At 39.7% G+C, this 27,071-nt stretch overlaps 1 protein-coding gene across 2 annotated transcripts in view; it reads left to right on the forward strand.

The window, feature by feature from the left end:
- LOC131511817 (collagen alpha-4(VI) chain-like) overlaps positions 1-27,071 on the forward strand; it is a 118,662-nt gene that overhangs the window by 42,863 nt on the left and 48,728 nt on the right. For both annotated transcript variants that reach the window (XM_058729864.1, XM_058729865.1), the window contains exons 12-21: positions 380-433; positions 7,281-7,352; positions 8,418-8,444; positions 10,912-10,956; positions 12,946-12,999; positions 16,182-16,244; positions 16,565-16,630; positions 20,643-20,696; positions 20,814-20,849; positions 25,976-26,038. In XM_058729864.1, coding sequence (XP_058585847.1) covers positions 380-433; positions 7,281-7,352; positions 8,418-8,444; positions 10,912-10,956; positions 12,946-12,999; positions 16,182-16,244; positions 16,565-16,630; positions 20,643-20,696; positions 20,814-20,849; positions 25,976-26,038 — 534 coding nt within the window. The remainder of the gene's footprint in view (positions 1-379; positions 434-7,280; positions 7,353-8,417; positions 8,445-10,911; positions 10,957-12,945; positions 13,000-16,181; positions 16,245-16,564; positions 16,631-20,642; positions 20,697-20,813; positions 20,850-25,975; positions 26,039-27,071) is intronic.

Raw genomic sequence — 27,071 nt, forward strand, 5'->3', positions numbered from 1 at the left:
GCAATAGGGTAGTAACACCTTTGCTTACTGACTTTTTGTGGAACAAGGTCAAAGGCCTCTTTAAGAGTAACAGTGTTCCTCAAACATTTAGCTAGAAGTTAGCTTTGGCTTGGATTTTCATGATAAAATGGCTTAAAAAGTATTTTAGAAAAATAAAAGTAGGTTGATGTGCCAACAATTAAAAACAGATATTCAAGACAGGCCAGAAATACTTGTTTCTGTATGTCTTTACACACTGTGCTCAATGTTGAGTAGATTCCCGATAACACGTCAACTCCATGAGACAAGGGTATATGTTAGTAACAATTCTTATGTCATTTGGCTTTGAGGGAAGAATTTAGAATCCAAGTTACTTCTTTTGATTTCTTTTTTTTCTCAGGGAAAGAAGGGTGCTGATGGGTTACCCGGTCATCCTGGTGAGGAAGGGGGACATGTAAGTACTGAATCGGATTTTTTTTCTTGGAAGGCATATGGTAAAATGGGTCAAATATTAGAAACACTTAACTGCACTTGAGTCATGAGTTTTTTTCTCATATATACCATTTAAAATGGGTTTAAGATATCTTCATGAAAATAACCATTTGTTATAACAAATGTTAGGGGGACAGGCTCCAGCAGGTGTTTAGTGATGAAGTGTGGTCATTTTAATCTGAATTTGAGGTAACTTAAAATGTGGTCTGTGCCTGATGAGTATGCATATAATAGTAGTTGTTAATTGTGAGCTAAATTGCAGGCAATTTGTTATTATCAATGAGATCGCAATGTTGGTAAGTAGTTTGATGAAATATAATGAAGAGAATCAAGACCATTCTTGTAACAAGATCACTCGGATGCCTCCTGGGTGGCCAAAAAGGCTGAAAAGAGTTGTAGTTACCCACAAATAGTTTGCACATAACCCTGCCTGTATCCCTGGGCACGGGAAAGTTAGCTGTCACGTGATTAGATGTGGCGAAAAATGCATACTATAGAGAGAATTGTTGGCTAAGGGACTGGAATGTGGTAGGGACCATCTTTATTACACTGTGTAAACATCAAAAGGATGTTGGGATGCCATAGGTTTCAGTTAATTTCAAATTGTGGAAAATCCCTTTACCACAGGTATCTATTTTAAGGTTGATTTGTATACACCACTGGTTCTCAAACTTTCGGTCCCAGGAGACTCTCGAAGGACCTCAAAGAACTTTTGTTGATGTAGTTTCTATCTATTGATCATTACCATGTTAGAAATAAAAACTGCCAGAATTTTAAATTATTTATTTATTTTATTCCCCCCAAAGAAAAACAAGCCCTTAGTATAAGTGACCTCTTCCTTTGTGAAGAATAACTACATTTTCTAAAACGAAATAAGTGCGTGAGAGGTGTGGCATTGTTTTTACATGGTTTCAACGTCTGGCTTCTTAGAAGACAGCTGGATTCATATGTCTGCGTCTGTGTTCAGTCTGTTGTGATATCACTTGATTTGCGGTTTCTTAAAAACTCTGCTGTACACTTCGGAGAGAATAAGAGTAAGAAAATAAAATAGCATCTTCGTGTAATTAGGAAAGTAGTTTTAACTTTCTGAGCACCCCCTCCCAAAGGGTGTTGGGGGCCTGAAGTGTCCTTGGACCATACATTTCAACTTGCTGGGATAGTCAAGCATTAGTGTTCTTATTGCCCAGTTAGAGTTTCACATTGTTTTATTGTTCTAAACATTTAGGCTGCTGGAACTTGGAAAATCAACAGAAATTAAGAAAGGAAATGCAGCTGCTGAGACCTATATAAGCTGATTCATTTCTTTGATTATATTTGTTGGGGAACTGCTCAACTTTTCTCTCTTTAATTTGCCTCAGTAATTAGTCTTAGATGTTAGAAATACATTCAGAAATGTGGGCTGTGGTTTTTTGCAATTTTGTTCAGGTATGGTGAAAATATTTTTTTTCCCATTTTTATGATGTTTTAAACGTTCTTTAAGTGTTAGTTTTGAAAAATATATATGTATGTATGTATCTGAGAGAGAGAGAAAGAGAGAGAAAGAGTGTGAGCAAGGGAGAAGGGCAGAGCGAGAGAATCTTAAGCAGGCTCAGCATGGAGCTCAATGTAGGGCTCGATCCCACTACCTTGGGATCATAACCTGACTCGAAATCAGGAGTCCAGTGCTCAATCGACTGAGCCATCCAGGCACCCCAAATGTTACTTTATTTTTTCTGCTTGGCCTGTTGTTCAATGAGTCTGGCTAAATTTAAGACAATAATTTAGGGCCTGACCAACTGATTAGTGTCATTGACACCAATTTCAGACAAATAAGATATAAACAAGCCCTTGTCTGTGTAGAGTAAGAGGCAATTTTGTCCCCCTTCTCTGCTCTGTTAACATCCTAAAACAAAGATGGTTTATAAAGACTCTAGTACAGAGCTAAGAATATAGCGTGAGTGATATATATAATTTTATACATTTAAAATTTCATAGTAGTTATTTTAAAGACAATAAAAATAAATAACTGAAGTTAATTTTAATAATATATTTTATTTAATCCAGTCTATCCAAAATATAATTATTTCAACAGGTAATTAATATAAAAATTGATGAGATTTACTTTTTAATGTTTATTTATTTTTGAGAGACAGAGGGACCGAGCATGAATGGGGGAGAGCCAGAGAGAGAGGGAGACACAGAATCTGAAGCAGGCTCCCGGATCTGAGCTGTCAGCACAGAGCTTGAGGCGGGGCTTGAACCCACGAACCGTGAGATCATGACCTGAGCCGAAGTCGGATGTCTAACCGACTGAGCCACCCAGGCGCCCCAATGAGATCTTACTTCTTAAAATATACTGTCTTTGAAATCCTGTGTGTGTCTTATACCTATAGTCCATCTCAGTTTGGACTAGACACATTGCAAGTGCTCAGTGGCCATGTGTGGTATATATGGCTCTAGTAGGTGCCATTTTCTTTTTACTGCATTTCTCACGAGAGAAGGTGACAGAATATGTTGTCCTCTGAATGGCTTTTAATATTGTTTCCCCCCAAAGCAGGTCACACTGGTCTGCTCAATGGCCAAGATGGCTCTTTGCAGATGGCAGGTTCCAAAATGGGGCTATAATTTGTAGATTCAAATTGAAAGTATATAATGACAAATAGTTAATTCGTTGTTCCACTTATCTATTACTCCTCTTTCCCCAACACCCCCCCTCAAAAAAAAAACCCAATGGTATAAAACAACAATCATTTTATTACATCCACGGATTCTGTGGGTGGGGAAGCTGAAAAGGAAAGAGCGGATGGCTCTCTGCTAGGTGCCTGAGGTCTCAGCTGGGCTGACTGGGCAGCTGGATGACCCCTGCAGAGATGACTTCCCCTCCAATGCTCTGGAGCTTGGCTGGGATGGCAGAAGGATGGACCATGGTGGTCCAAGGACAGGTATGGTGGCTGGTTCTAAGAGGGAGCACCCACCAAGGAGGTTTCATCCTGAGAGGGAGCATTCCAGGAGATCAAGGCTGAAGCTCAAGCCTTCTGAGGGAGCCTCAGAAGTCAAGTGGTAACTTTTCTGCCTCATTCTATTAGGTACAAGCAAGCCCCTTACCCTAGACCAGATTCAAGAGGGATGGGGGTGGGGGTGGGGATTAGATCCTTTCTCTTGATGGGTGAGTGGCAAGGTCATATCCAGAAGAGCCCTGAGATTTTGTTGTGGTCATCTTTGGAAAATACCATCTGCCAGACTTATACGTAAATTCTATATATTTTCAAAATGTACCTAGTATGAGGTGGTGGTTTAAATATGCATTGGTTACATGCCAAAGCCTTACATATCGAATTAGTCAGATTATCTAGGGTCCCCAAGAACAGCTATGTAACTTCAGCAGCAACAAAACCAGCTAACATTCGTTGAGAACTTCATATGTGCCAGATGCGTGGCTAAACATTTTATATACATTTCCTCATTTCATCTATAAGATATTACTGTTATTTTCATTTCTCATAAAATAACTTGAGCCAGCCTAGCATTTGAACAGCTTTCAGCACAGCTTTTGATGATGTTATTCTTTCCACGAAATCATGGCTATAGTTGATAGCTTTAAACAACTACTGTGAACAAATGAGGGATCGATTTTTAAGCAGGATAGAGCTTAGTATCTGAATGAAAAACACAGTAAGCCCAAATTTTAGCTTTGAAACCATTAGACATATGTGCTCATTATAAGGCAATTCCTGTTTTCTCATGAGAACATCTGAAAAAATGCTTTTGCTCAATTAGAATATATGAACTTTGAGGAACATAGGTGGCAAGTGTCTACTTAAAACATTTAACTTATTTAGCTATACAAATACTTTAAAGTCTTTCATTATGTAAAATGATGTAAGAAATTCTGCTTTTTCTCTCTTTCTCATATTTTCTCAGATCATTAAAAATTCTTCCCACGGAGTTTCTATATCAGTTTTTGCAGCACTCCTAGAGTCTCTTTTATGACCGTCTTATCTGGTTTTCTAGAGTCTGTTGTGTTCACTTCTAAGTTATTTAAGATAAACCACTTTTTAAGCCTGTTTATAAAGGCTGTCATTGCAAATTTCAGTTTTAGCTTCAAAAGCCCAGTGCCTCATTTTTCTTGTGGGAATATCTTTATGGTCTCCACAGTGTAATCATGAATTCTATTGCTTAGAAAAGTGATTTTTAAAAATCTCGTTTGCATGGCATCTAACGTTCGAAATTGCGAGGTCTCACTTTCAAATATGATAAATAAGTAATCTCTGTTAGATTTCTTTACTTCCTTTGTTTTTCTTTTTTAACTGATCTGGTAGGTGACATCCATAGGGATCCTAGAAATATCTTAACACTGACTGGGTGTCACTACTATGCTGTTCAGAGTGAAGCAATGGAGAAAGTACTTTGAAATATGAGAATCTTTGTGAAGACTTTGTGAAAATTCAAGTTTAAGAATACTCTTTCTCTGAGGAATAATTTTGGGCAAACACATACCTGATCATGTATGCACGGCAACTGAAACTTTAGGAACTGTGAGTAGAAGTCATAAGAGTCAGCTTTTTGCTTTTCCTTCACAATTTCCTTGTAAGTGTTTAGTTGTGGCAAAATATACATAACACTTGTCATCTTAACCATTTTCAAGTGTACAGGTCGGTGGTATTAAGTCCATTCATGCTGTTGTGCAAGCCATCACCACCGTGCATCTCCAGAACTCTTTTCATCTTGCAAAACTGAAACTCTGTCCCCATGAGCCCCTCCCCGCTAGCCTCTGACGAACGCCATTCTACTTTCTGTCTGTATGAATTTGGCCCCTCTAGGTCCTTATAAAGTAGGAGCAAACAGTATTTGTATTTTTAGCTCATTTCGTTTGGCATGATATCTTTAAGATTCATTCGTGTTGCAGCCTGTCAGAATCTCCTTCCTTTCTAAGGCTGAGTACTATCCCATTCATGGATATGCTACTTTTTGTTTTTCTGTTTATCTGTTAATGGACACTTGGGTTGCTTTCGCCTTATGGCTGTCGTGAATAATGCTGCTATGAATGTGGGTGTGCAAATATCTCTTCGAGACACAGTTTCCAATTTTTTTGGGTATATACCCAGGAGTGGAATTGGGAGATCATACGGTAATTCTGTTTTTCGCTTTTTTGAGAGACTACCGTATGTTTTCCATGGCAGCTGCACTCTTTATAGCCCCACTAACGGTGCATAAGGGTTCCAGTTTCTTCACATCCTTTCCAACACTTGTGTTTTTGTTTTGTTTTGTTTTTGTTTTTGATGATAGCTATCCTTAGCATGTTTTGCTTTATTTTGTTTTGTTAAGAATAAATTTTAAGAATTTTCCCTTTGTGTCCCTGCTTTGTTAGGGACATTTGTTTTGTAGGTAACTATTTTCTGATAAAGGCAACAACCGATTATTCATGACTGATAACACTGTATAGTGCAATATTGTAAGTGGATATGTTAAAATTAGATTGTCCAGATGAAACGTAAACACCATACATTGAACCTAAAAATGTGGATAGCTAGGAAGAAGGGGGAGAATAGACTTTGACTTGGCATCTACTGTGCGTTAGGTTTTGCATTCAGCATTTTATACACATTATGACATTTAGTCTTTCTCACAACCCCCTCCAGATACGTGCTAATACCTTTATTTTATGGATGTAGAGTTCAAAACTCAGCGTGACTTTTAAGGTCAGACAGAGATGGTTGCCGATGTGCCCAAATCCACGTCTGTCTGATGCCAAGACCTCTGCTTTTCTCATCATTTCTTGCTATCTAATTATAAAACACCTCATGTGTCTAATCTATATGACTTGTGAAGTACTTTCAATACAGTATCTCATGCATGCAATACAACAATCCTGTGAATGGGCAGAATCAGTATTACCCAGATCCATATTTTGTAAATGGAGAAAATTGTAATTCATAGAGTCATGTGCTCATCCAAGCTCACAAAGCAAATTAGAAGCAGAACTAGGACTTGAACCTGGGACCTTTTCATTTTTGATCCAAAGTGTTTCTCACTTTACCATGTTCTCTTTTACTGTCCTGGGCAGCTTATGTGGTGAAGTTATCTAACATTTTTTAAATCAAAGTGAGATTATATTTGTAGACTCTTTTGATGAAAGCTCACAGGCCATACAGTACTTTCTAATTTATAATTAATTTGGCAAAAAGGCATGCTATTTATCATTCCCTTCCCTATCCAATACCTAGATCAAAAGATTATGTTCACTAATATAATTTAGGCAGTCATTCTCCAAATTCGGAATGGACGTCCTGAGGGCTGGAAACCCAGAGATAAATAAGTGAGTCCTTGTCTCCTTAGAAGCTCTCCATATAGCAGGAGACACAGAAACAGGTAATAACACACAGTGTAACAGAAAAATCATCTCAGAAGAGGAGGTGATGTATGGTCTATACCTTAGGAATGGGCAGGATTTCACCTAGAAGAGAAAGAGTTAAATAGTGGTTTATTCTTTGTGGGATCACAAGGAAACCTTTTTCCAATTTTAGCTGCCTGAAGGCAGTGTTCAGACACACCTTCTGTCTTGTTTGAATTCCAAAGTGGCTTGAATGAATTGGTCAAAAATATAGATAAGGCGGATTTGTATGATTTGGGGTTGTCAATATGGGCAGTTGACAGATAAACATTCCGATTACCTTGCAGGCAATCTGATCAGGTCTTTGAGGATGTAGAAGTAATTGGAAGGACAGCATCCTATGTTAGTCATTCTGACGGTCACTATTGCTGGTTCGAATCGGTTGGGTGATGATAGAGATAGTTGCTTGACTCTTTCCGTGTGTATTTTTATTCCACAGGGAGAAAGAGGCCCCCAAGGTCTTCCTGGACCCCAAGGTGAGGAAGGATGCCCGGGTATGAGAGGACCTAAGGTGAGTGTGGACCTAAAGCTGTGGAATTCTTTCCCTATCCTGGTTTTATCCCTTGAGTTTGAGGAAAATCTTAATTCTTCAACATAGCATTTTAGCTCCTTCCCAGTGTAGGGTTTCCCAGAAGTAGAGCCTGAGAAAAGGAGTCAAATGCAAATAGTTCATAGGAAGGGGATCTCAGTAAATACTATCAAGACAGGAGAGAATTTAGGGAAGGGAGGTGACCTAAGAAGGGTATGGTTTCAATTAGATTACCACTGTGGGTAGATAGAGCCTCATCCTGCTAAGGAACTGTGTGAGCCAGTGTTGAACTTGCACCTCAATGTTACCCCATCCAAGCGGTGAGAGAGCTGGGATATATATGCACTAAATCCTATCAGGCATTAGTTGCAAACTGGTCCCAGTGGATATTAATTCCCCAGTACTTCTGGCCTGTCTTTCATGTGGACAGGCTCCAGTGCCAGAAAAAAGCCCTCAGGAAAAGACATAGTGCTGATAGTTGGAAGGGGGTTTGAGAATACTGAAATTTTAAAGCCTAAAGCAATAATGGGTGGGGCTCCCTTTTCATTGGTGTCGTCAGTGTCTCTTCACCTTCCAGGATTAGAGAATCTCCTTGAAGAAGACCAGAAAATTTTCTCTACAACTTAGAGTCCTATGGAGAATTTTTCTGACCGAAGTTACCATATTCTGTACACTCTTAACAAGTTACTCTTTCAGTTCATTTGTGCGGTTGTTCCTGGAAGCCTTCTCACGCTTGTTAGCCGGTGTACTCTCACTTTTGTTTGAAAAATATACGATTCTTCTATTAATAAGTGGCAGGTCGCTGTCATTTCCTGCTCACCCCTGCTATGTGAGGAGTTACCAATGTGATTTTTATCTAAGTCACACTCAAAGGGGAGCAGTAGTAATCAAGGTGCTATGATGTGCATTGTAGTTGCTGGAGACGAAATCTCCATTTTGATCTACTAATTAATTGCCTTTTCTTGGATTTGGGGAATATATGGTGTCCTAAGAGAGAAAAATCTTATTCAAACTCAATTCTTTTCATTTTTTTCCCCATAATTTTAGGGAGCAAGAGGGTTTTCAGGAGAGAAGGTAGGTGACCTTCCTTACCCTTCTTAAACGGGAGAGCAATTTCTGTGGGAAACAGTAACAGGTCACTTGCTTTTCCTTTGCTTGAGTGAGGTGAGCCTCCAAACTTTCTGACAAGGGGATATGTCAGATGATATGAACAGCCAAACTGCTATGCCAATAAATGGCTATTTGTCAGGTATGTATTTCATATTTAAGGCAGGGACATATATAATTTTCATGCCCTGCTAACTCCATAACAATTGAGCTGCCATATTCATCATATGATGCTCTGGGAGAGTTGGTCCTGAACTCAAGGTGTGGCAGGGAGGAGTCTGGTCAAGCTGAGTATCAAATGGGAGATGGACGCCAGGACAGGGTTGGTAGGAAAGGAGCTGCACAATAAGGGAATGACTTTACATTCAGATTCAGAAGCAAAGTATCCATTTGCTCATTCGTGCACTCAAGAAATGTTTTTGTAGGTACCCATTCTGTTCCCCACATTATCCTTGAGAGTGGTTACAAGGTGATGGACAAGACAGACAAGGGCTGACAGAACTTTACTCCTATCTCCTGGTACCACAGATTCACCCATGTGGCTTGTGGCAAATACATTGCATAATTTTAGTATGAGAGTTTGGTGTGCTTATTTTCATGCACTAACTCAGCTGTCTTTTGGTTTAAAAAAAGTGCCTGACATGAAAAGATGCTCAACGTTGCTCCTCATCAGGGAAATACAAATCAAAACCACACTCAGATATCACCTCACGCCAGTCAGAGTGGCCAAAATGAACAAATCAGGAGACTGTAGATGCTGGAGAGGATGTGGAGAAACGGGAACCCTCTTGCACTGTTGGTGGGAATGCAAACTGGTGCAGCCGCTCTGGAAAACGGTGTGGAGGTTCCTCAAAAAATTAAAAATAGATCTACCCTATGACCCAGCAATAGCACTGCTAGGAATTTACCCAAGGGATACAGGAGTGCTGATGCATAGGGGCACTTGTACCCCAATGTTTATAGCAGCACTTTTAACAATAGCCAAATTATGGAAAGAGCCTAAATGTCCATCAACCGATGAATGGATAAAGAAATTGTGGTTTATATACACAATGGAGTACTACGTGGCAATGAGAAAGAATGAAATATGGCCTTTTGTAGCAACGTGGGTGGAACTGGAGAGTGTGATGCTAAGTGAAATAAGCCATACAGAGAAAGACAGATACCATATGGTTTCACTCTTATGTGGATCCTGAGAAACTTAACAGAAACCCATGGGGGAGGGGAAGGAAAAAAAAAAAAAAGAGGTTAGAGTGGGAGAGAGCCAAAGCATAAGAGACTGTTAAAAACTGAGAACAAACTGAGGGTTGATGGGGGGTGGGAGGGAGGGGAGGGTGGGTGATGGGCATTGAGGAGGGCACCTGTTGGGATGAGCCCTGGGTGTTGTATGGAAACCAATTTGACAATAATTTTCTATTAAAAACAAAGTGCCTGAAACTTGATTTCCTCATGCGGATGGTAGGAATGAATCAACTATTCCACATGCATAATATGCATTTTATTTGGCTGGCAAAACTCTGGACTTTTTTTGTTTTTCAATAAATGCTTTGTAATAAATATGTTAACTGTCATTCTGAGATAGTCAGTAAAGCAAAGGGCCCACGAGTTGGAAGTGATGGAATATTTGAGGAGATGTCACCACACCACGGCCAGTGTTTAGTCTTATCCAGTTAGCATAAATTTTTAAGTTCTTAAGGACTTTTCTTATTGTAAGTTTCCCCAAATGCATACATGTGGATGCACCCCCATTTAATTCCTCCTTAATCTGGGCTCTTCTAAGTTTCCATTATGCGAATTAATTCAGGCATATTTGTCTGTCTTTTTAAAATAAAAAAAGTCAATGACAAAAGGACCATCTTTAAAATTTTTTAAATGTTTATTTTTGAGTGAGGGAGGGAGACAGAGCACAAGGGGGAAGGGGCAGAGAGACAGGGAGACCCAGAATCCGAAGCAGCCCCCAGGCTCTGGGATGTCAGCACACAGCCCAATGTGGGGCTTGAACTCACAAACTGTGAGATCATGACCTGAGCCGAAGTCAAATGCTTAATGACTGAGCTACCCAGGCACCCTGGACCATCTTTAACATGTAGACAACCAGTGGGAAATGTTTTATCCAGTCTTTTGAAAGAGTGACTACTTGTTCCCAGTGCAAAAGTGGAAAAAAGAAGTCTTTATACCCATTTGAAATTTGAGTTTCTTTTTTTTTTTTTTTTTATCTTTTTATTTTCCCCCTTTAGCACTCAAAACTGTCAGGGAAAACAGTATATAATCATTGTTTTTTAGTATGTGAATGCAGCATATAAATGTCATTTCGGAAGGTCTAGACTCTTCTACCGACTAAAAAAAAATATTAGCAAGGATATCAACATCAAAGCAGTAGTCATGTACCCCTGGTCCTCTTTTCTTCAATAGTTTATCTTCCTTTGCTCCACAGGGAGATCCTGGTGACCAAGGCGCTGATGGCTTGGATGGGGAACAGGTATAGAAAGTTTCTCATTCTATGTTTCTCCCTCTACTAGTTTGGCATTTATACTCTCTATTTATATTTTCCCCGATATAGCCTAGAAATGTTAGCATGCATACTCAACAAAGTTTTAAGTCAATCTATTATTTTTCCTTATCCTCAGAATATAAGGACCTTAGAAACTTAGCTCTAATCAACTGCCTTCTGTAATACATATTATTGTTCAGTATTTTGTTTCCATTTAGTTTTGTTCAAGTCTATCGATTAGTTGTTGTTATTATTTTATTTAGTCATTGCTCATCTAGCTTTACCCTTATTTGTTACTTTTACTGATGCCTTCAAAAGATCATGAAAGATCCCGTGTCTTTTGCCTAAGGTACCACTTTTGGAATTTCCTTTGATGAAGTTTATACACTTTGGTTTTTGTTTCTCTAAAAATCTCTTTATTTTACAATTTTTCTTGTAAGATAGTTCTTGGGGAAATAATGATTTTCTTTTGGCACTTAGAAAATGTCATTTCATAGTCTTCTGGCTTCTGTTGTCTTCTGTCTTTCATTATTGCTGTTAAGAAGTTATTTGTCAAACTAATTATTGTTCCTTTGTCAGCAGTCTTAACAAAAAATATTATATTGCTTTAAAAATTTCCCCTTCTAAAAAAAAAAATTTCCCCTTCTAGGGAAAGCAAAAATAAGATAAAAACAGAAAGGGAGACAGAGTATAAGAGACTCTTAAATACAGAGAACAAACTGAGGGTTGCTGGAGGGGGTGTTGGGTGGGGGGATGGGCTAAATGGGCAAGGGGCATTAGGGAGGACGCTTGTTGGGATGAGCACTGGATGTCATATGCAAGTGATGAATCACTAAATTCTATTCCTGAAATCATTATTATACTATATGTTAAGTAGCTTGGATGTGAATTAAAAAAAATTTTCCCCCTTCTTTCTAGTGTTCTGTAGTTTCAATATGATGTGTCCAGGTGTGGGTTTCTTTTTATTTATACTGCTTGGGACTTGTTAGGTTTTTTAATCTGAGCATTTGTGCCTTCTATCGTTTTTGGACACTCCTTAGCAAATTCTTACTTTGAAGTTTTTATCCTTCCCATTTTCTCTATTACCTCTTTTTAGAAGAAATTTGTCCTGATGTCTCTTAATCTCCCTTTCATGTGTTGTTTGTCTTCCTGTGCTGCATTCTGAACACTTTCTTCCGTTTCAAGTTCATTAATCCTTATGTCACTTGTGTCTAATATACCATTTAACCTGTCCATTGGATTTTTAATTTCATTTATTTTGATTTTCACTTCAAGAAGTTCTGTCTTTCTCAGTTCTGCTTGGTGTCTCTCTCTCTCTCTCTCTCTCTCTCTCTCTCTTAACAGTTGCTTGTTATTTTACTCATTCTTTTTTTTACCTATTTAAATGTATTAAAAGTACTTATTTTATATTCTGCATATGATAATTCCAACAGCTATAGTCATTGCAAGTCTGATTTTGTTGCCTGTGGTTTCTACTGGCTTTGCCGCCATGGTGTCTCCCTCATGTGTATGGTGACTTTTGATTTAAACTCATTTTTGATTGAACTTCAGCTGTGAGAAGTCTCTAAGGCCTGAATTGAGGTTATTTGCTTCTGCCACGTACTTGGGCCCTTCCTCCTGAGATCACTTTAAAGTAAATGATGAGATTTTGGTTTTTCCTCAACTCACAGAGTGACTAGAGTGACTCAGGATGGCCAATGGCTATTACTTCTCTGGATTTCTACTTTCCCTTTACTCTGAACTCTAAGAATTTCTCTTGTTCTTCTTTATCAGCTCATTAATGTGTATAAAATATTTTAAACTTTGCTATATGGAATTTTATATGATTTTCAAAGGGAGGATTTTTCAGGGCATCTAGTCTGTCACATACAAGGAGAATGGTAACCTTTCTGCTCTTGGCTAGAATGTGAAACTACATGGAAAAAGTTCCCACTGTGACCTGATATACAAAGCTTCTTTGTATATTTCTTTTTCTAGGGTAATCGTGGAGCCCCGGGGTCATCTGGAGAAAAAGGAAATAGAGGAAATCGGGTAAAGTGTGAGAATTATTCTTCTCTCATATTTCTATTGCATAAACTGACCTTGATAGTTTATGTTTAAGTTCTGGGAAAGAATCCTCTAATGGTTTAAGTTCTAGATCAGGAGTTAAAGGGCAATAAATATTATCTTTTTGGAGTCTTTAGTTGAGACCCTCCTGTGCTGCTAGTGAAATGAGTGATAAAAATCCAGTTACTTAGCCTTTGGAGCAGTAATCACTGCGTCCTACCTCATGGGCTTTGCAAAACTCCCTGTCACCAGTGATTCAGTCCCACACCCCAGGCCTCTCAGCCACGACCTTCATTACTCTCAGTCCAGAAGGGTCCTTCCCAATCAGATTGTACTACTCATTGTACCCTGAAGATTTCTTGTGCATGCCCACCCCTGTGTCTTAGCTCGTCCCAGGCACCCCATCCTGGAGTGGTTTTTCCCTGCCTCCATCTTCAGGGCTTATTTGAATATCAGTTTTTCTCCAATTTCCAGCTCCTCTCTTTCCTCCTCAGGACACCCTCCTTGACCATGTCAGCCTGTAGTGCTTGCCCTCTCGCTTCTCTACATCCTTCTCATGTACATTATTTGCACTATCTGCTTGACAGGGACTATTCACTGCCTCGTGCTGGTAATTATATTTCTATGCAAGGGAAAGCAGATCCCTATGCCCATTGCAGACATTACTAAGAGATTATGAAATCCAGTCTGAAGGATCCATCTCAGAACTGTTATAGTCAGCTTCTGCCGATTGATTGGATTAGATAGGGGGAGGGGGAGGTAAATTTTATTTACTTTTGTTCTTTTTTTTATTTTGGGGACCCCTTATGGAATTAGAGTAATACTTTTACCCCCAGGTGTGGATTGATTTCCCAATAAGTAAAGCAGGGAGTCACAAGAAATGGTTCTTTATTGAGGGAGGTTTAATTGATAACGTGCAATTTGTGGATTCGATTTTAGAGAAGGTGGGGGACACCACATTTCTTTCAAGACTGGAGAACTTTCAGCTTCCATTGAATTTAGTTTAATTCTACAAACACCTGTCAAATTCTTCCTACCTGTAGAGTGTTTTGCTAGATACAAAGAAGGGTTCAAAGATAAATAAGTCATGGTTGTGACCAACAAAGAGCTTATTCACAGTATAGGAGATAAGATTTGTACAGGAAGAACTATAATCCAAGATAGGATAAGATAAAGGTTGTAAGAATGGTGTAGATAAAGAATCAATGGGAGTATAGTGACTTGGAGAAGAATCTAAACTAGAGCGGCATTTCTTCATCTGAACAATAATAAAAATTTGCTGAGTATCTATCTATTGTAATCCAGGTATGATTTTAGAATGGGGAACAAGACAGGCATGGGTTCTGTACCTCAAAACTGGCCTCTGTGAGGAATGAAAGATATTAATGAAATAATCACAAAGTAGCTGTAAGGTTATGGCTGAGATAAGGATATGAAGGACAGATAAATGACGGGAATCTGATCCAGACTGTGTGTATTCAGGAAGGCTTCATCAAGGGAGTGAGGATGGCATGAAATTTGAAAGATGAGTAACAACCAGATGGTAAAGGAGGAGGGAAGGGGGCAAGAGGTCAGCCTTCCATACTAAGGTCCTGTGGTAATTGATAATGGTGCCCAAGGCAGGAGAGGACCCTGGCATTCCAGGGAGCACAGGAAATCAAGGTATTTTTCATAGACCTCTGTGAGGGAGACACACAACCCTGTTAAGACACACGATTCCAGGCTAAGAAAAAGGAAAGGCTTAGAGTTAGAGGAGCTCATTGTGAGTTCGGACAAATAATGATTCCAAGTCCACAGGAGTGGAGGGTGAGATAAAAGGTATAAAGAGTGGGAAGAGGGGCGCCTGGGTGGCTCAGTCGTTAAGCATCCGACTTTGACCCAGGTCATGATCTCATGGCTCGTGGGTTCGAGCCCCGCATCGGGCTCTGTGCTGACAGCTCAGAGCCTGGAGCCTACTTTGTATTCTGTGTCTCCCTCTCTCTCTGCCCCTCCCTAGCTCATGCACACTATTTCTCTCTCTGTCAAAAATAAATAAACTTAAAAAAAAAAAAGAGTGGGAAGAAAGTCTGGAAGGGCAAGTTGGAGTCAATGTAGTGCCATGGTGAGGGATTTGGGATTTTCTGGGTCAGAAAAAGGAAGGACTGGAAGTTGGGCACATCATGATAAGAACCAAATGCCAGCCTCTGTATTCAGCATTTTAATTTATTGTTCCATTTAATCTCTATAACAGCTTGATAAAATGGGTATATCTGTTTCACAAATGAGAACATTGCATCTTAGAGAAGTCAAAAAAATTCACCTAGCTAGTAAATTGGACAGTAGGGTTGGAATTTAGAATTAACTAACTCCCTTTTACCATTATATCAGGCCAGGAAAGAGGTGAGGAGGAGTAACATTATGAGGTGGCTGTTTTTAGAGCCTAGAGAACATTCCATTCCCTGTGTGTCTGAGAACCATATCTCAGAGATGGGTCCCACTCCACTGTCCTCAGAGTGTGGCATATACCCTCTAGAACCAGGCACATAACCCCATTTGAGGAAGGTTCCTGGGGGGTGGGGGCTCTCCCTGACGCCGTGGCTCTGTAGGAACTACTACACAGAGAGAGTACCAGTAACCACAGATTTTAAGAGAAGCAACCATTTGTTTATCATGTCATAGTCTTATGGCAAATTGCTTCACTTCACTGGTTCCCCTTCTAGAGTAGGAGCTCCAGAAGCATTTTTCTCTCATTTGCCTCTTTTTCATGAGATCTTGCTGTGCCAGTGCTGCCCATGTTTGTGGTAGAGACCACCTTCTTCTTCTCATGTGTGTTTCTGTGTAAGAGTATCAGGGAGATGTGGAAAGATTAGGAATTTGGTGGTAGGGACAACTGGGTCCAACTTTGCTGAGCCTTAGGTTCCTTGCATGCAGTATGTAATTCCTGAGTTGTAAGGGTTCACATATCTAGGGTGAGGTCATGCATACCTAGGGCCACATATATCAGAGATTTCCAGTAAAAGTATGTTCTTTTCTTCATCTCCTCCTCACCTCTTGGGCAGCAAATGCTTTAAAGTTCAAGTACTAAATTGCTCTTTTAATGTGATTCTCATTTTGCCTCTTAATGTTCTCTTTCCTTTGGGCAATAGATGATCTTTTAATGTGACACATTTTTCCCCCTGTGATTTCAGGGCTTGACGGGACCACCTGGACCACCTGGAAAGCGTGGAGAGCCTGGGTTAAGGGGAGATCCTGTGAGTGCTTTAATCCAGGGCCTTATAAACAGTTTGCTTAGGCACAAAGTCAGAGAGCAATTAATTATTCATTAATGAGGCATCTGTTCAGCCTGTCTTAGCATTGCAACAAATAAGAGATTAGTGAGGAGATCCATCTTATAGAACATTTGGGTTCTTAAAGAGTTTGCAACTTTAATTGCATTGGGTATTTGGGATTTCTAAGCAAAATCAGACAATTAAAAAGGTACACTTTGATGCCTTTAAAAAATCATACTTCCTGTAATTTCTTCTCCTATCTTTTCTGCCCATTTGAGGTAAGCAACCTTTTCTTTTCTCAGGGGGATCCTGGAGCAGATAGTTTCATCCAAGGCCCTAAGGGAGAAAAAGGAAGGCGTGGACATCAGGTAAGATCATCTCTGTTGACTTGGTGCTATTGGTTCATGGGGGGTGGGGTGGGGGTGGGGATGGGGCGGGTGCGGGGGGCGGTTGGAAATTCTAGTTGGTGAGGAAGGCTAGAGCACTCTGGTTGTATCAGCACTGAAAACTAGGGAGCAAACCTCTGGGACGCCACTGCCCATGGAGACAAGAGCTCCGAATGCTAATCCCCAGTTATATCCTTATATTCTTGCATCCTTGTCTTGTGGTTTCTTTTTATCTTGAAAAAAATCTCATTTCCCACAACACTAGCAATACAGGTTACTTTATGTCTTTTGTGCTTGGTTTCTTCACTTCGAAAGTGAAAGCGTCAGGCTCCGTGGTGCCTAAGATCTTTGCAGTTTAAAAATTCTCCAAGGTCATCATGATGCCTTGATTCAAAAGATGGTCAGGACATTACACTGTTGACTTGCTTTCCACCACTGCCATTGTTGACTGATGTGAATCGAGTACTAGCCAGTTTTAGAGATAAGCTCCTTATCTGGTTTTGAAAACTGGAAGTGTTATGACAGAAGGTAGCACCAAAGGAAAAAGACTTGTTCACTTTGCAAATGCTGCTGATTGGAAGCCATCTTTAGAATTTTTTTGATGTCCTCGTTATTAAAATGCATGACTGAAAGATGACTACCCTAAGTGCCTCAGTTCTCATATCTTGTCATTCCAAATTTCCAGAAACAAGGTCTGCACAGCAAAATGTTTATAACTGTAAAGCAACCTCTATTTCCTTTGAACTCCAGTTTGCCTCCTTTGACAAAGCCTTAGGATGTTTATTCTTTTCCCTGAATTGTGACTCGGTTGCATCCATTTTGTGGATGGCCAGGTCCTGTGTAAAATCCAGTTTGTAACAAGATCCTTATTATGTAACTATGGGAGAAAACTGTAACTCCTTGCTGCAAGAATTTCTCATCCTGTTGTGAATTACAGTTATTTTGGACAAACTCCATTGAGAGGGTTCTCTTGGGTGAGTTGAGATTGGAGAGCCCTGTGAATAGCCAATCAGTTATGGAATTGAGCAAAGAGAAGCAACCCTTAACCCATCTGGGTCCCAGTTCCCTCATCTATAAGGTGAGAAGGTTAGAAAAACCATTTCAAAGTTCCCATGAGTTAATGGGCGTCATGGGAAGGAAGGCATATAAATTGAGCTTTGATTCCATGGTTTGCTCATGGTTTTACAGCTGAAAAGAACTCAGGCCTCTATACAAATTGTCCAGTACCGTGTGCATCACAGCACCCCAGCCATGGGGAAAGTCTCATGCTCTCAGTTTTCAGAGGTCTCCATCACTGACTTCAGCTGAGGGTTAACTTAGAACACTAGATCCCTGAATTGTGTGTGCAAACAAAAATTGGAACCCTCTGAGGTGGTGCCATGTAACAGTGAACTTGTGTTCCACATGGTTTCTACTCCCATTCTGAGCTCAAAGAAGGGTGCTAAATATTCTTTGAATAGACTTGGGTAATAGAAGTCACTCTCACAAATTATACAAGCCTATAGCTGGGAATGCTGAAATTCCAGGTTGGTAAGTGTCATTAGAAGATAGACCTCTAGGGGGCAATCTTTCCTCGGTACAAGTTTCCTTGGCTGTGCGAAAGCAGAGAGTTCCTCTGAAACCAATCAGAAGCGGAAATGGAGTCAGCGAAGAAAATTACCATTAATTTATATGGAAACATATTTGAGTGTTCCAAGACCCCTCCAAAATAACCTCTTCTAGGCTTCTCTGATACCTTAGGACACATTTTGCTAAGGGATGAACAAATAAATTGAGATGCAGGGATGCTCCCAGAGTTCAAAGCTATGGCAGCTGGATGCTGAGATGCTGAGTGTGGTCCCCAGGGAAGGAGCTTGGCGGGGCCTCTCGCTGCTTGGGGTGCAGGCTGCTTCTGTAAAGGCTCAGTGCAAAACACATGCTGATGCCTAAGATCTGAGTGCTGATCAAGGACTGTGTGGTATATTTAGTTGTCTTGCCTCAGTAGTATCCCTCAGTCACAGCTGTTGTCCAGTCCTTTGTTTCCGTGACATGGGCATTCCTGACCAGTTATTTTGCCAAACATCCCTCAGTTAGGATTTGTCTGATTGTTTCCTCATGATAAGATTCAGTTTAAATATTTTTTTTCAGCAGATTAAGTAAGGCTGTAGCCTTCTCAGTCACCAGGAGAGAAACTATGTCTGGCTGTCTCATTACTGGTACATTAATTTGGTCACTTGATTAAGATGCTGTTGATGAGACTTAGCCATTGTAAACACACTTTTTCCCTCTTTGTAATGATCAAGTAATCTGGCAGTGATACTGAGGTTGTAAATTTCTTGTTTCCCGACAGTCTTTTACCCAATGATTCCAACATCTGCCCAAATGATTCCTTTGCTACGCTGGCTGCAAAAAACTGTCTACTATTGAAGTGAGAAAATGATAAATGTTTTAAGAAAGAATCTTTTTTATATCTAGACCAGTTGTGAGAGTGCCTTGTCTAAAGCCTCCTTTCTCATACAGCCTACTATATTTAAAAAATTTTTTTACAATAAAAGTAACACTATAGATATTTGGGAATACAGGATGTAAAATGTAAAGAAAAAAATGAATAGTTCCAGTAACCAAGAAAAAAAGTAAGTTTACAGAACGTTCCTAACTTGGTGATGCAATTACTTTCCCTGAGAAAGTCAAATAAGGATCCCATTGGCTTATTAAAAAATGTTCTAGTACAATATAAAGAAATGAGGAACTGTCATTTTATCTTTCTCTGTATTTGGAATAAATTATTCTTTCAGCAAATTTAATATACTTGAAAAGAATGTTATAACACATTTTTTCTCCTTTATAAACTTTTGATAAACGTAATTTGTTTTTTTTTAAATTTTTTTTTTTTTCAACATTTTTTATTTATTTTTGGGACAGAGAGAGACAGAGCATGAACAGGGGAGGGGCAGAGAGAGAGGGAGACACAGAATCGGAAACAGGCTCCAGGCTCCGAGCCATCGGCCCAGAGCCTGACGCGGGGCTCGAACTCACGGACCGCGAGATCATGACCTGGCTGAAGTCGGACGCTTAACCGACTGCGCCACCCAGGCGCCCCAAACGTAATTTGTAATTGTTGCATACTATTTCAATAAGCGTTCCTACCATAATTTAATCAACGCTTCCTTCCATGTTGTGGAATATTTATATTGTTTTCGAACCTAATCTATCATAAGTAACCGTTGGAAGGACAGCTTTGCTCAAATGCTTTTATTTCTGTATTTCACATTCTTACCCTGTTTCTGTGTTCTTACTGAGTTAGCATGGGACTTTACTGAGTATCTAAAATGTCCCTCCTTGGCTTCCAAGGTAGTTTCTGTTTCTCCTGAAAGATGGACTCATTTTTTTCTCTGGACACCATTTATTTTCCCACTTCTGGGCTTAAAGACGTGAGAGCAGCACAAAGCTTCCTCATCGTGACTGTGTGTAAAACCTCTCCCTCCATCATCTGTGCATACTGATCGCTCCACATGTGCAGAGACACGTTCATCTACCTTCTGTTTCTGTCTGCCACTCTGTACCTATAGGATGGGTAGAAAGGGAAATCCCAGTATTTTTCAAATATTAAGCATAGCTCATTGGGGGAACGTGTATGACTACTGTCGCAGCACGATGAACCCTGAAGAGTTGTCCCATGAACAATCTTTGGGGGAGGCTGCCTACAGTGTGGATATTTTAGAACACCAGAATTAATCCGTTTGCTTCTAGAGAAGCACTGACCCACAGAACTTTTTGAGATCAAATATTTTATATCTGTGCTGATATGGTAGCTACTGGCCACGTGTAGTTACTGGACACTTGAAATGTGCCGAGTATAACTGAGAAGCTAAAATTTTAATTTAATTTTAATGAATTTAAAATTAATAGCCACATGTAGCTAGTGGCTTCTGTATTAGAGAGCCCATGTCTGAAGAGTAAATCCAGAAGGATGTAGACATCGAAACTTATATTCCCTTTACTTCTTCCTTTTCAGGGAAGGTCTAGTTTTGACGGACCTCAGGGGGAACCTGGAAATGTTGGCCCTCAGGTAACTATAACCACTCTTGGGTTGAATTTCACCTGCTTGTGTGGAAGAGGGAGGTAGGCTGGGGTGAAAATTGGGTTGTTTCTTTCTCTAAGGTCTTTGCTTCCCTTCTGTTCTTAGGGGTCAAAAGGAAGACGTGGTGTGCCAGGGCTGGAGGTCAGTGCTTTCCGCAAAGACTTGCTTTACGTTCCGCATGTATGGCTACTTTAAAGAGTTCTCTCTGAGGTCAAGGGGAGTGCTGGCTGGGCTGTCTGAGATTGCAGGAAGATCACTGAGAGGTTTTCATGGGACCTTTTCCATGAAGAAGACAAAGTTTTTATGGTTTCCTGCTTCCCCTCCAACCTGGAGTATTTCATTTAGATTGAAAAGAAGCTAATACCTTAGTGAAAAATGGTTTTACCTCTGAAATAATGATCTTTCCATGTAAAGAAGTGGGGCTTCCTATGAGTGCTTAAGGGGATTGCATGGTCCCTAAATGAAGGAAAAAGATCGAGCTTTTACCATTTATCCAAATGGGAAGGATGCGATTAGAGGGTGGGATAAGGGGATATCTCTGTGGGGGAATTGTATTTTACTAAGCAATTATCTAGCACCAGTCACTGCATTATACCTTATTTTTATCACCTTCTGTAAACCTTTATACAACCCTCAGAGTTATGAGCATCATTGGTTCCCTTTTATGAATAAGAGAGAAAATATGGTTTAGCAGAACTTGTCAGAGGCCACATACTAATAACAATTGGTAGAGCTGGATTCAAATCCAAAGATCAGGATCCTTTTGGAATTTTTTTACAAAATAAGTTTATTATGTAGACTTCTCTCTAATACAGTGTGGTCATGCTCTGCTGGTATTATTTTTTCTAGCATCGTCCTGATTTAGTGATGGAGGAAAATCACAGATTGATTTATGTCAACTCTGAGCCCAAGTGTGTGTGTGTGTGTGTGTGTGTGTGTGTGTGTGTGTGTGTGTTGGGCAATGACCTCCGAGGTACAAAGAAGATGTGACTCCTGTGTCTTTATTACAACAGTGTTGGAAAAGCACGGATGTTAAGAAATTTCAAGTCTCAAAAATCCAAACAAGTTTTGTTGACACCAAGTGAAATGTTTTTTTCTCATAAAATGCTAGGATTTGAAATAAGTTCTTAAATAGATATTTCCTGTTAATTTGGTTTTAATACTTATGAAATAAATAATGTCTGGAACTATCATTTTATCTTACTGTTTTTATCCCCAAAAGGCAGAAAGAAATAGACTGTTTTGGAGAAATTAAGTGGCTCTAGGCAGTGGAAGGAATTTCCTACTTTTGAATCATTTAATTCTTTTGTGACACTACATATCGTTTATCTAAATATCCATTAACAGTGGGTTCTCTGTTCAGCTGGGTCATGGTTATTTTTCTTTCCCTATGTCACTTCATCTCCTGTGGGTTTTTTTTAAGGTTTATTTTGAGAGACAGAGAGAGGGGTGGGGGAGAGAGAGAGAGTCCCAAGTAGGTTTCACGCTGTCAGCACAGAGCCCAACACGGTGCTTGATCTCATGACTGTGAGATCATGACCTGAGTGGAAATCAAGAGTTACACCTTAACCAACCAGGTCACCTACGTGCTCCCCCGCCCCCATCTCCTGTGTTATTTTAAATTTAATTTAAATCAGAGTGAAGCCTGTGCATATATTTGAAGTCAGATTGCATTATCTCCCTGTCCATTCTTCCCAGCTCTTCAGGAGCAACTCACTGCGGGCTAAGTCCTTCTGGTATTATTGTCGTTTCTCTAAACAGCATGGTTACTTTGGTATTTCTTGGTTTTCAGTTTGGGATGTTGTTCTATTGATTTCTTGCTAGGGGGGGATAAAGATTTTTCTTTTTTTTTTTTTTTTTTTTTTTTTTAATTTTTTTTTTCAACGTTTTTAATTTATTTTTGGGACAGAGAGAGACAGAGCATGAACGGGGAAGGGGCAGAGAGAGAGGGAGACACACAGAATTGGAAACAGGCTCCAGGCTCCGAGCTATCAGCCCAGAGCCTGACGCGGGGCTCAAACTCACGGACCGCGAGATCGTGACCTGGCTGAAGTCGGACGCTTAACCGACTGCGCCACCCAGGCGCCCCAAGATTTTTCTTAACCTATCCATCTCCTTCTTACACTTCCCACAACTCATCTTGCGAGATACTTACTTTCTCCACTTTTGGTCAAGACTGTTCATTGTTCATACGATTGCTAGGTAAATATTATTTGCAGCTATATAACTCTTATTTTCTCTGAGGTACTCTTTCTCCTCATTTGCTTGTAAATTAACTTTGCCAGTTAATTATAAAGCTCTTTGACAAAACCAGTAACCTCCTAGTATATTCAAACATGTGAGGTTTATTTCTCTTGGATTTCTCCTTTCTGGCCTTCTGACCTCCTGCTCTGATTCAGACCGATTGCTGCTTGGGCCTCTGCTCTGTTTTCTTATTGGGAAAGATTGTGGAACAGTAACCGCTCATTTTGGGAGCAGAGAAAAATGTGAGCAAACTACTGTCTTTAATAGGAGACCTCTCCATTTAACACATTGTAATCTTGATGAATCCCTCTAGTTGTCTGCTCTTTTTCCTATTCAAGCTTTGATTTTTTAAATAAGAGATAAAATCATATTGAAGCGGACTTATCTAACATGTCAATAGTTTGCTAGTTAACCTAGTGTTGGAACATTGGTCGCATAGATTCATTTGTGTTTTTGAGGCTGTGACTTGCTAACGATGAGCAAGTAGTGTTGGAAGATTATAGTTTCCAAAGGTGCTGAATTCCAGATTACAGCATCCCTTGGATCTGGGGAAAATATGGCTCATTACTGTCTATAAAATTAGATATGCTGACATCTACAAGATGTAGAATACATTGAAAATTTAAATAAGATTTTGTTTATGGAAAATATTGTATTATGGCAGACAAGTCAATGCATAGATTATTTTGGCAATAAGGGGAAACTTTAATTAAGAATATCATTTTTAGGGGCGCCTGAGTGGCTCAGTCAGTTAAGTGTCTGACTTTGACTTAGGTCATGATCTCACGGTTTTGTGAGTTCAAGCCCTGCATCAGGTTCTGTGCTGACAGCTCAGAGCCTGGAGCCTGCTTCGTATTCTGTGTCTCCTCCTCTCTCTGCCCCTCCCATGCTCATGCTCTGTCTCTGTCTCTCAATAAAAAATAAATGTTAGGGGCGCCTGGGTGGCGCAGTCGGTTAAGCGTCCGACTTCAGCCAGGTCACGATCTCGCGGTCCGTGAGTTCGAGCCCCGCGTCGGGCTCTGGGCTGATGGCTCGGAGCCTGGAGCCTGTTTCCGATTCTGCGTCTCCCTCTCTCTCTGCCGCTCCCCCGTTCATGCTCTGTCTCTCTCTGTCCCAAAAATAAATAAAAAACGTTGAAAAAAAAATTAAAAAAAAAATAAATAAATGTTAAAAAAAATTAAAAAAAGAATATCATTTTTAAAGTGTAAGCTCACTAGCTTCCTGCAATTATTTTCATGTTTGTTTCCTGTAAGAGATAGATAGTAAGAGTTATTATAATGAATATATTATGTTATAGTCTGCTTTTCTGTTTTCAAATCATCCTATTATTTAAATATATTATAGCATACTCTGTAGAAGAACAACTATTTGCTAAACTATTCTTATGTTAAGCATTTAGATAATTTCTGTTTTGTTAGATATTGTGGTTAGTGATGAAAAGAAAAACTGTATTACAGGTTTTTTTGTTTTGTTCTTGCTTTTGCTTTGCTGAAATGATTCCCTTAATATAAATGTACAAGCGTGGACGTATAACAAGAGTTTGAACTTGGCTATATAGAACCAAGTTGTTTTCAGGATGTTGCACTCTGAATGTCACTAATGTGATGTGCAAAGATTTTCACAACCTATTTCAAAATTTCTAGCTACAGTCCTTTTAAAACTTAGCTATGTTCGTAAATCTAGAAGTCAACTTTTAAAGAGCAGAATAAGATAACGATAATGATTAAGACAAGTGGTTCCCAGGATGCCTGGGTGCCTCAATCAGTTAAGCATCAGACCCTTGGTTTTGGCTCACGGTTCGTGAGTTCAAACCCCATGTTGGGCTCTGTGCTGACCGCGCAGAGCCTGCTTGGAACTCTCTGTCTCCCTCTGTCTCTGCTTCTCCCCTGTTCATGTGCATTCACATGCTCTATCAAAAATAAATACACATTTAAGAAAAAAACTTAAAAAAAAAGGAGTGCTTCCTATTTACCTGAACAGTTTAAAAACTTAAGAAGCACGAGGAATTGACCTACACAGTGATTAATTCTCACTTTAAGGTTTTTTCTCTTTGCAAATCTATGAATAATTAGTAGCCTTTCCGACACATGAGCAACATGAAAAAGAAGGCAGAATAATTCACAAAATGGGTATTATCTTCAATCTTAGAAAATGTATCTTCTCTGTAGAAGTGAAACTTTTAATACGAGGGAGAAATGAAGTCAGTTATTAGACGAATCATGTTAAGGGCTCACCCTTTGCCCAGAGAGCCAGCTTAATCCTGTAAGAATCTATAGGGTTTATTTTTGGTTTTGTTTCAAGAACCCATAGGGTTTAGAAAAAAAAAAATTTAATGTTTTATTTATTTTTGAGACAGAGACAGAGCATGAGCAGGGGAGGGGCAGAGAGAGAGGGAGACACAGAATCGGAAGCAGGTTCCAGGCTCTGAGCTGTCAGCACAGAGCCCGACACAGGGCTTAAACCCACAAACTGTGAGATCATGACCTGAGCCAAAGTCAGACGCTTAACCAACTGAGCCACCCAGGCGCCACACAAGAACCCGTAGGGTTTTAAAGTCAGGTTTCTGCCCTTTCTCTTTGTGCTTCATGTGCCTTCCCCCAGAATGTCACGCTTGTTGCTGTGTTCAACATTCTGAGTTCCTTCACGTGGGATAAGAGTCCTTAACACCAGTGAATACTTAGCCCATATCCCTTAAAAGGAATGGATGGGCTTTTAGGAACCCGTTATTATGTCAAATGGGAGCTTGAGTTGTTTAAACAAGGTGTTTTTGCTTCTATCACTAAGCTAAGACATTGGAAAGAGTCATGCAAAGACTGAAAAAAAATCTGGCTTTGCAACATAAGTGGAGCCCCCTCCCCCCATATCTTCTCACATTCCATATCCTAAGAGAACTGAGCACAGACAATCAAATCTTTCTTATCTTTCTCTTGTGGCTGTCAAATGACATATTGCAGGGAAGCCTGCCTTCAATAGGAACCCTAAGGGTGCCTGGTGAACTCACTAAGTTTTGTTCATTTTAACAGGGTATGCGTGGAGAATCCGGTGAACGGGGTTACCCGGGAGAGCTTGGACACTCAGGCCCACAGGTTGTATCAGTGAAGTTGATTTTAGTGCTAAAGGATATTTGTTTGAAATTATAACTTAGATACTTGGATGGGGATTTAACATATATCAGAATGGACTTGGATACCTCTTTTCCAGGGCCTTTCCCAAGCAAATTGTGTATCTCTCTCCTGGGCAGGTTGAACCCTAATAGCAATATTTATGAATTCTTAAGATGTCTTAAATATGGCCCTAAGCACTTGTATTAACCCATTTAATCCTTTAATGGGGGGGTTATTATCCCTATTTTACAGAGAGAAGTGGAGGGGGGGGGATAGAGAAGTAAGGTAAAGTGGCCAAGCTCCCACAGTTAGTAAATGATAAAGATGGGATTCAAACTCAAGCAGTCTAGTTATCAAATCTGTGCTCTTAATTACTGCCTTTGAAACCGTATTGAACTTACTCAAACAGTACTTAATTCATTAAAATTTTATTCAGTTTGGCATAAAAAATCAGCAAAGTGTTTATTGAGTATCTGTAATACATAAGTCACTTTGCTAATAGGCGTGGGACCTTCAAGAAGGACGTTAAGGCCAGGAAGAGTCTTGCCCTCAAGCAGGGTGTTGTAAAGGATTCAGTGATAACTGGAAATTTAAATTTCCCCGTCCAGTTCTTTTGGAATCTTCTAAGCATAACCCAAATCTGTCATTCTGTAAACCCTTCTGGAACATGTTCTACATCTTTCTTTTAAAAGCCAATTGTTCCCAAGTATCAAGTGGAAGAACTTGAAAACAACACATTTTACTAACACATTGAATCATTCTCCATAACTTTAAAAATTCTATGAGTGTCAGGTGATAACTTTGAAAGGTTTCTGTTGTTTTTTGACTTGACAAAGGTACTAAAGGAAGAAATGGGTAATCAAAGTGTAATTAGGGATTGTATTTATTTTATGATAGAAGAGTGTCTGAACATAGGGGAAAACAACCTAGAGATATATTTTTGCCTTCATTTTGATCGCTGGCTTAATTCAAATTTGGACCCCCTGCCACTGTTGTGTCCTGGCTTTCTCTTTTA

Source organism: Neofelis nebulosa, chromosome 5 (assembly GCF_028018385.1).
Source record: "Neofelis nebulosa isolate mNeoNeb1 chromosome 5, mNeoNeb1.pri, whole genome shotgun sequence".
Taxonomy (NCBI): domain Eukaryota; kingdom Metazoa; phylum Chordata; class Mammalia; order Carnivora; family Felidae; genus Neofelis; species Neofelis nebulosa.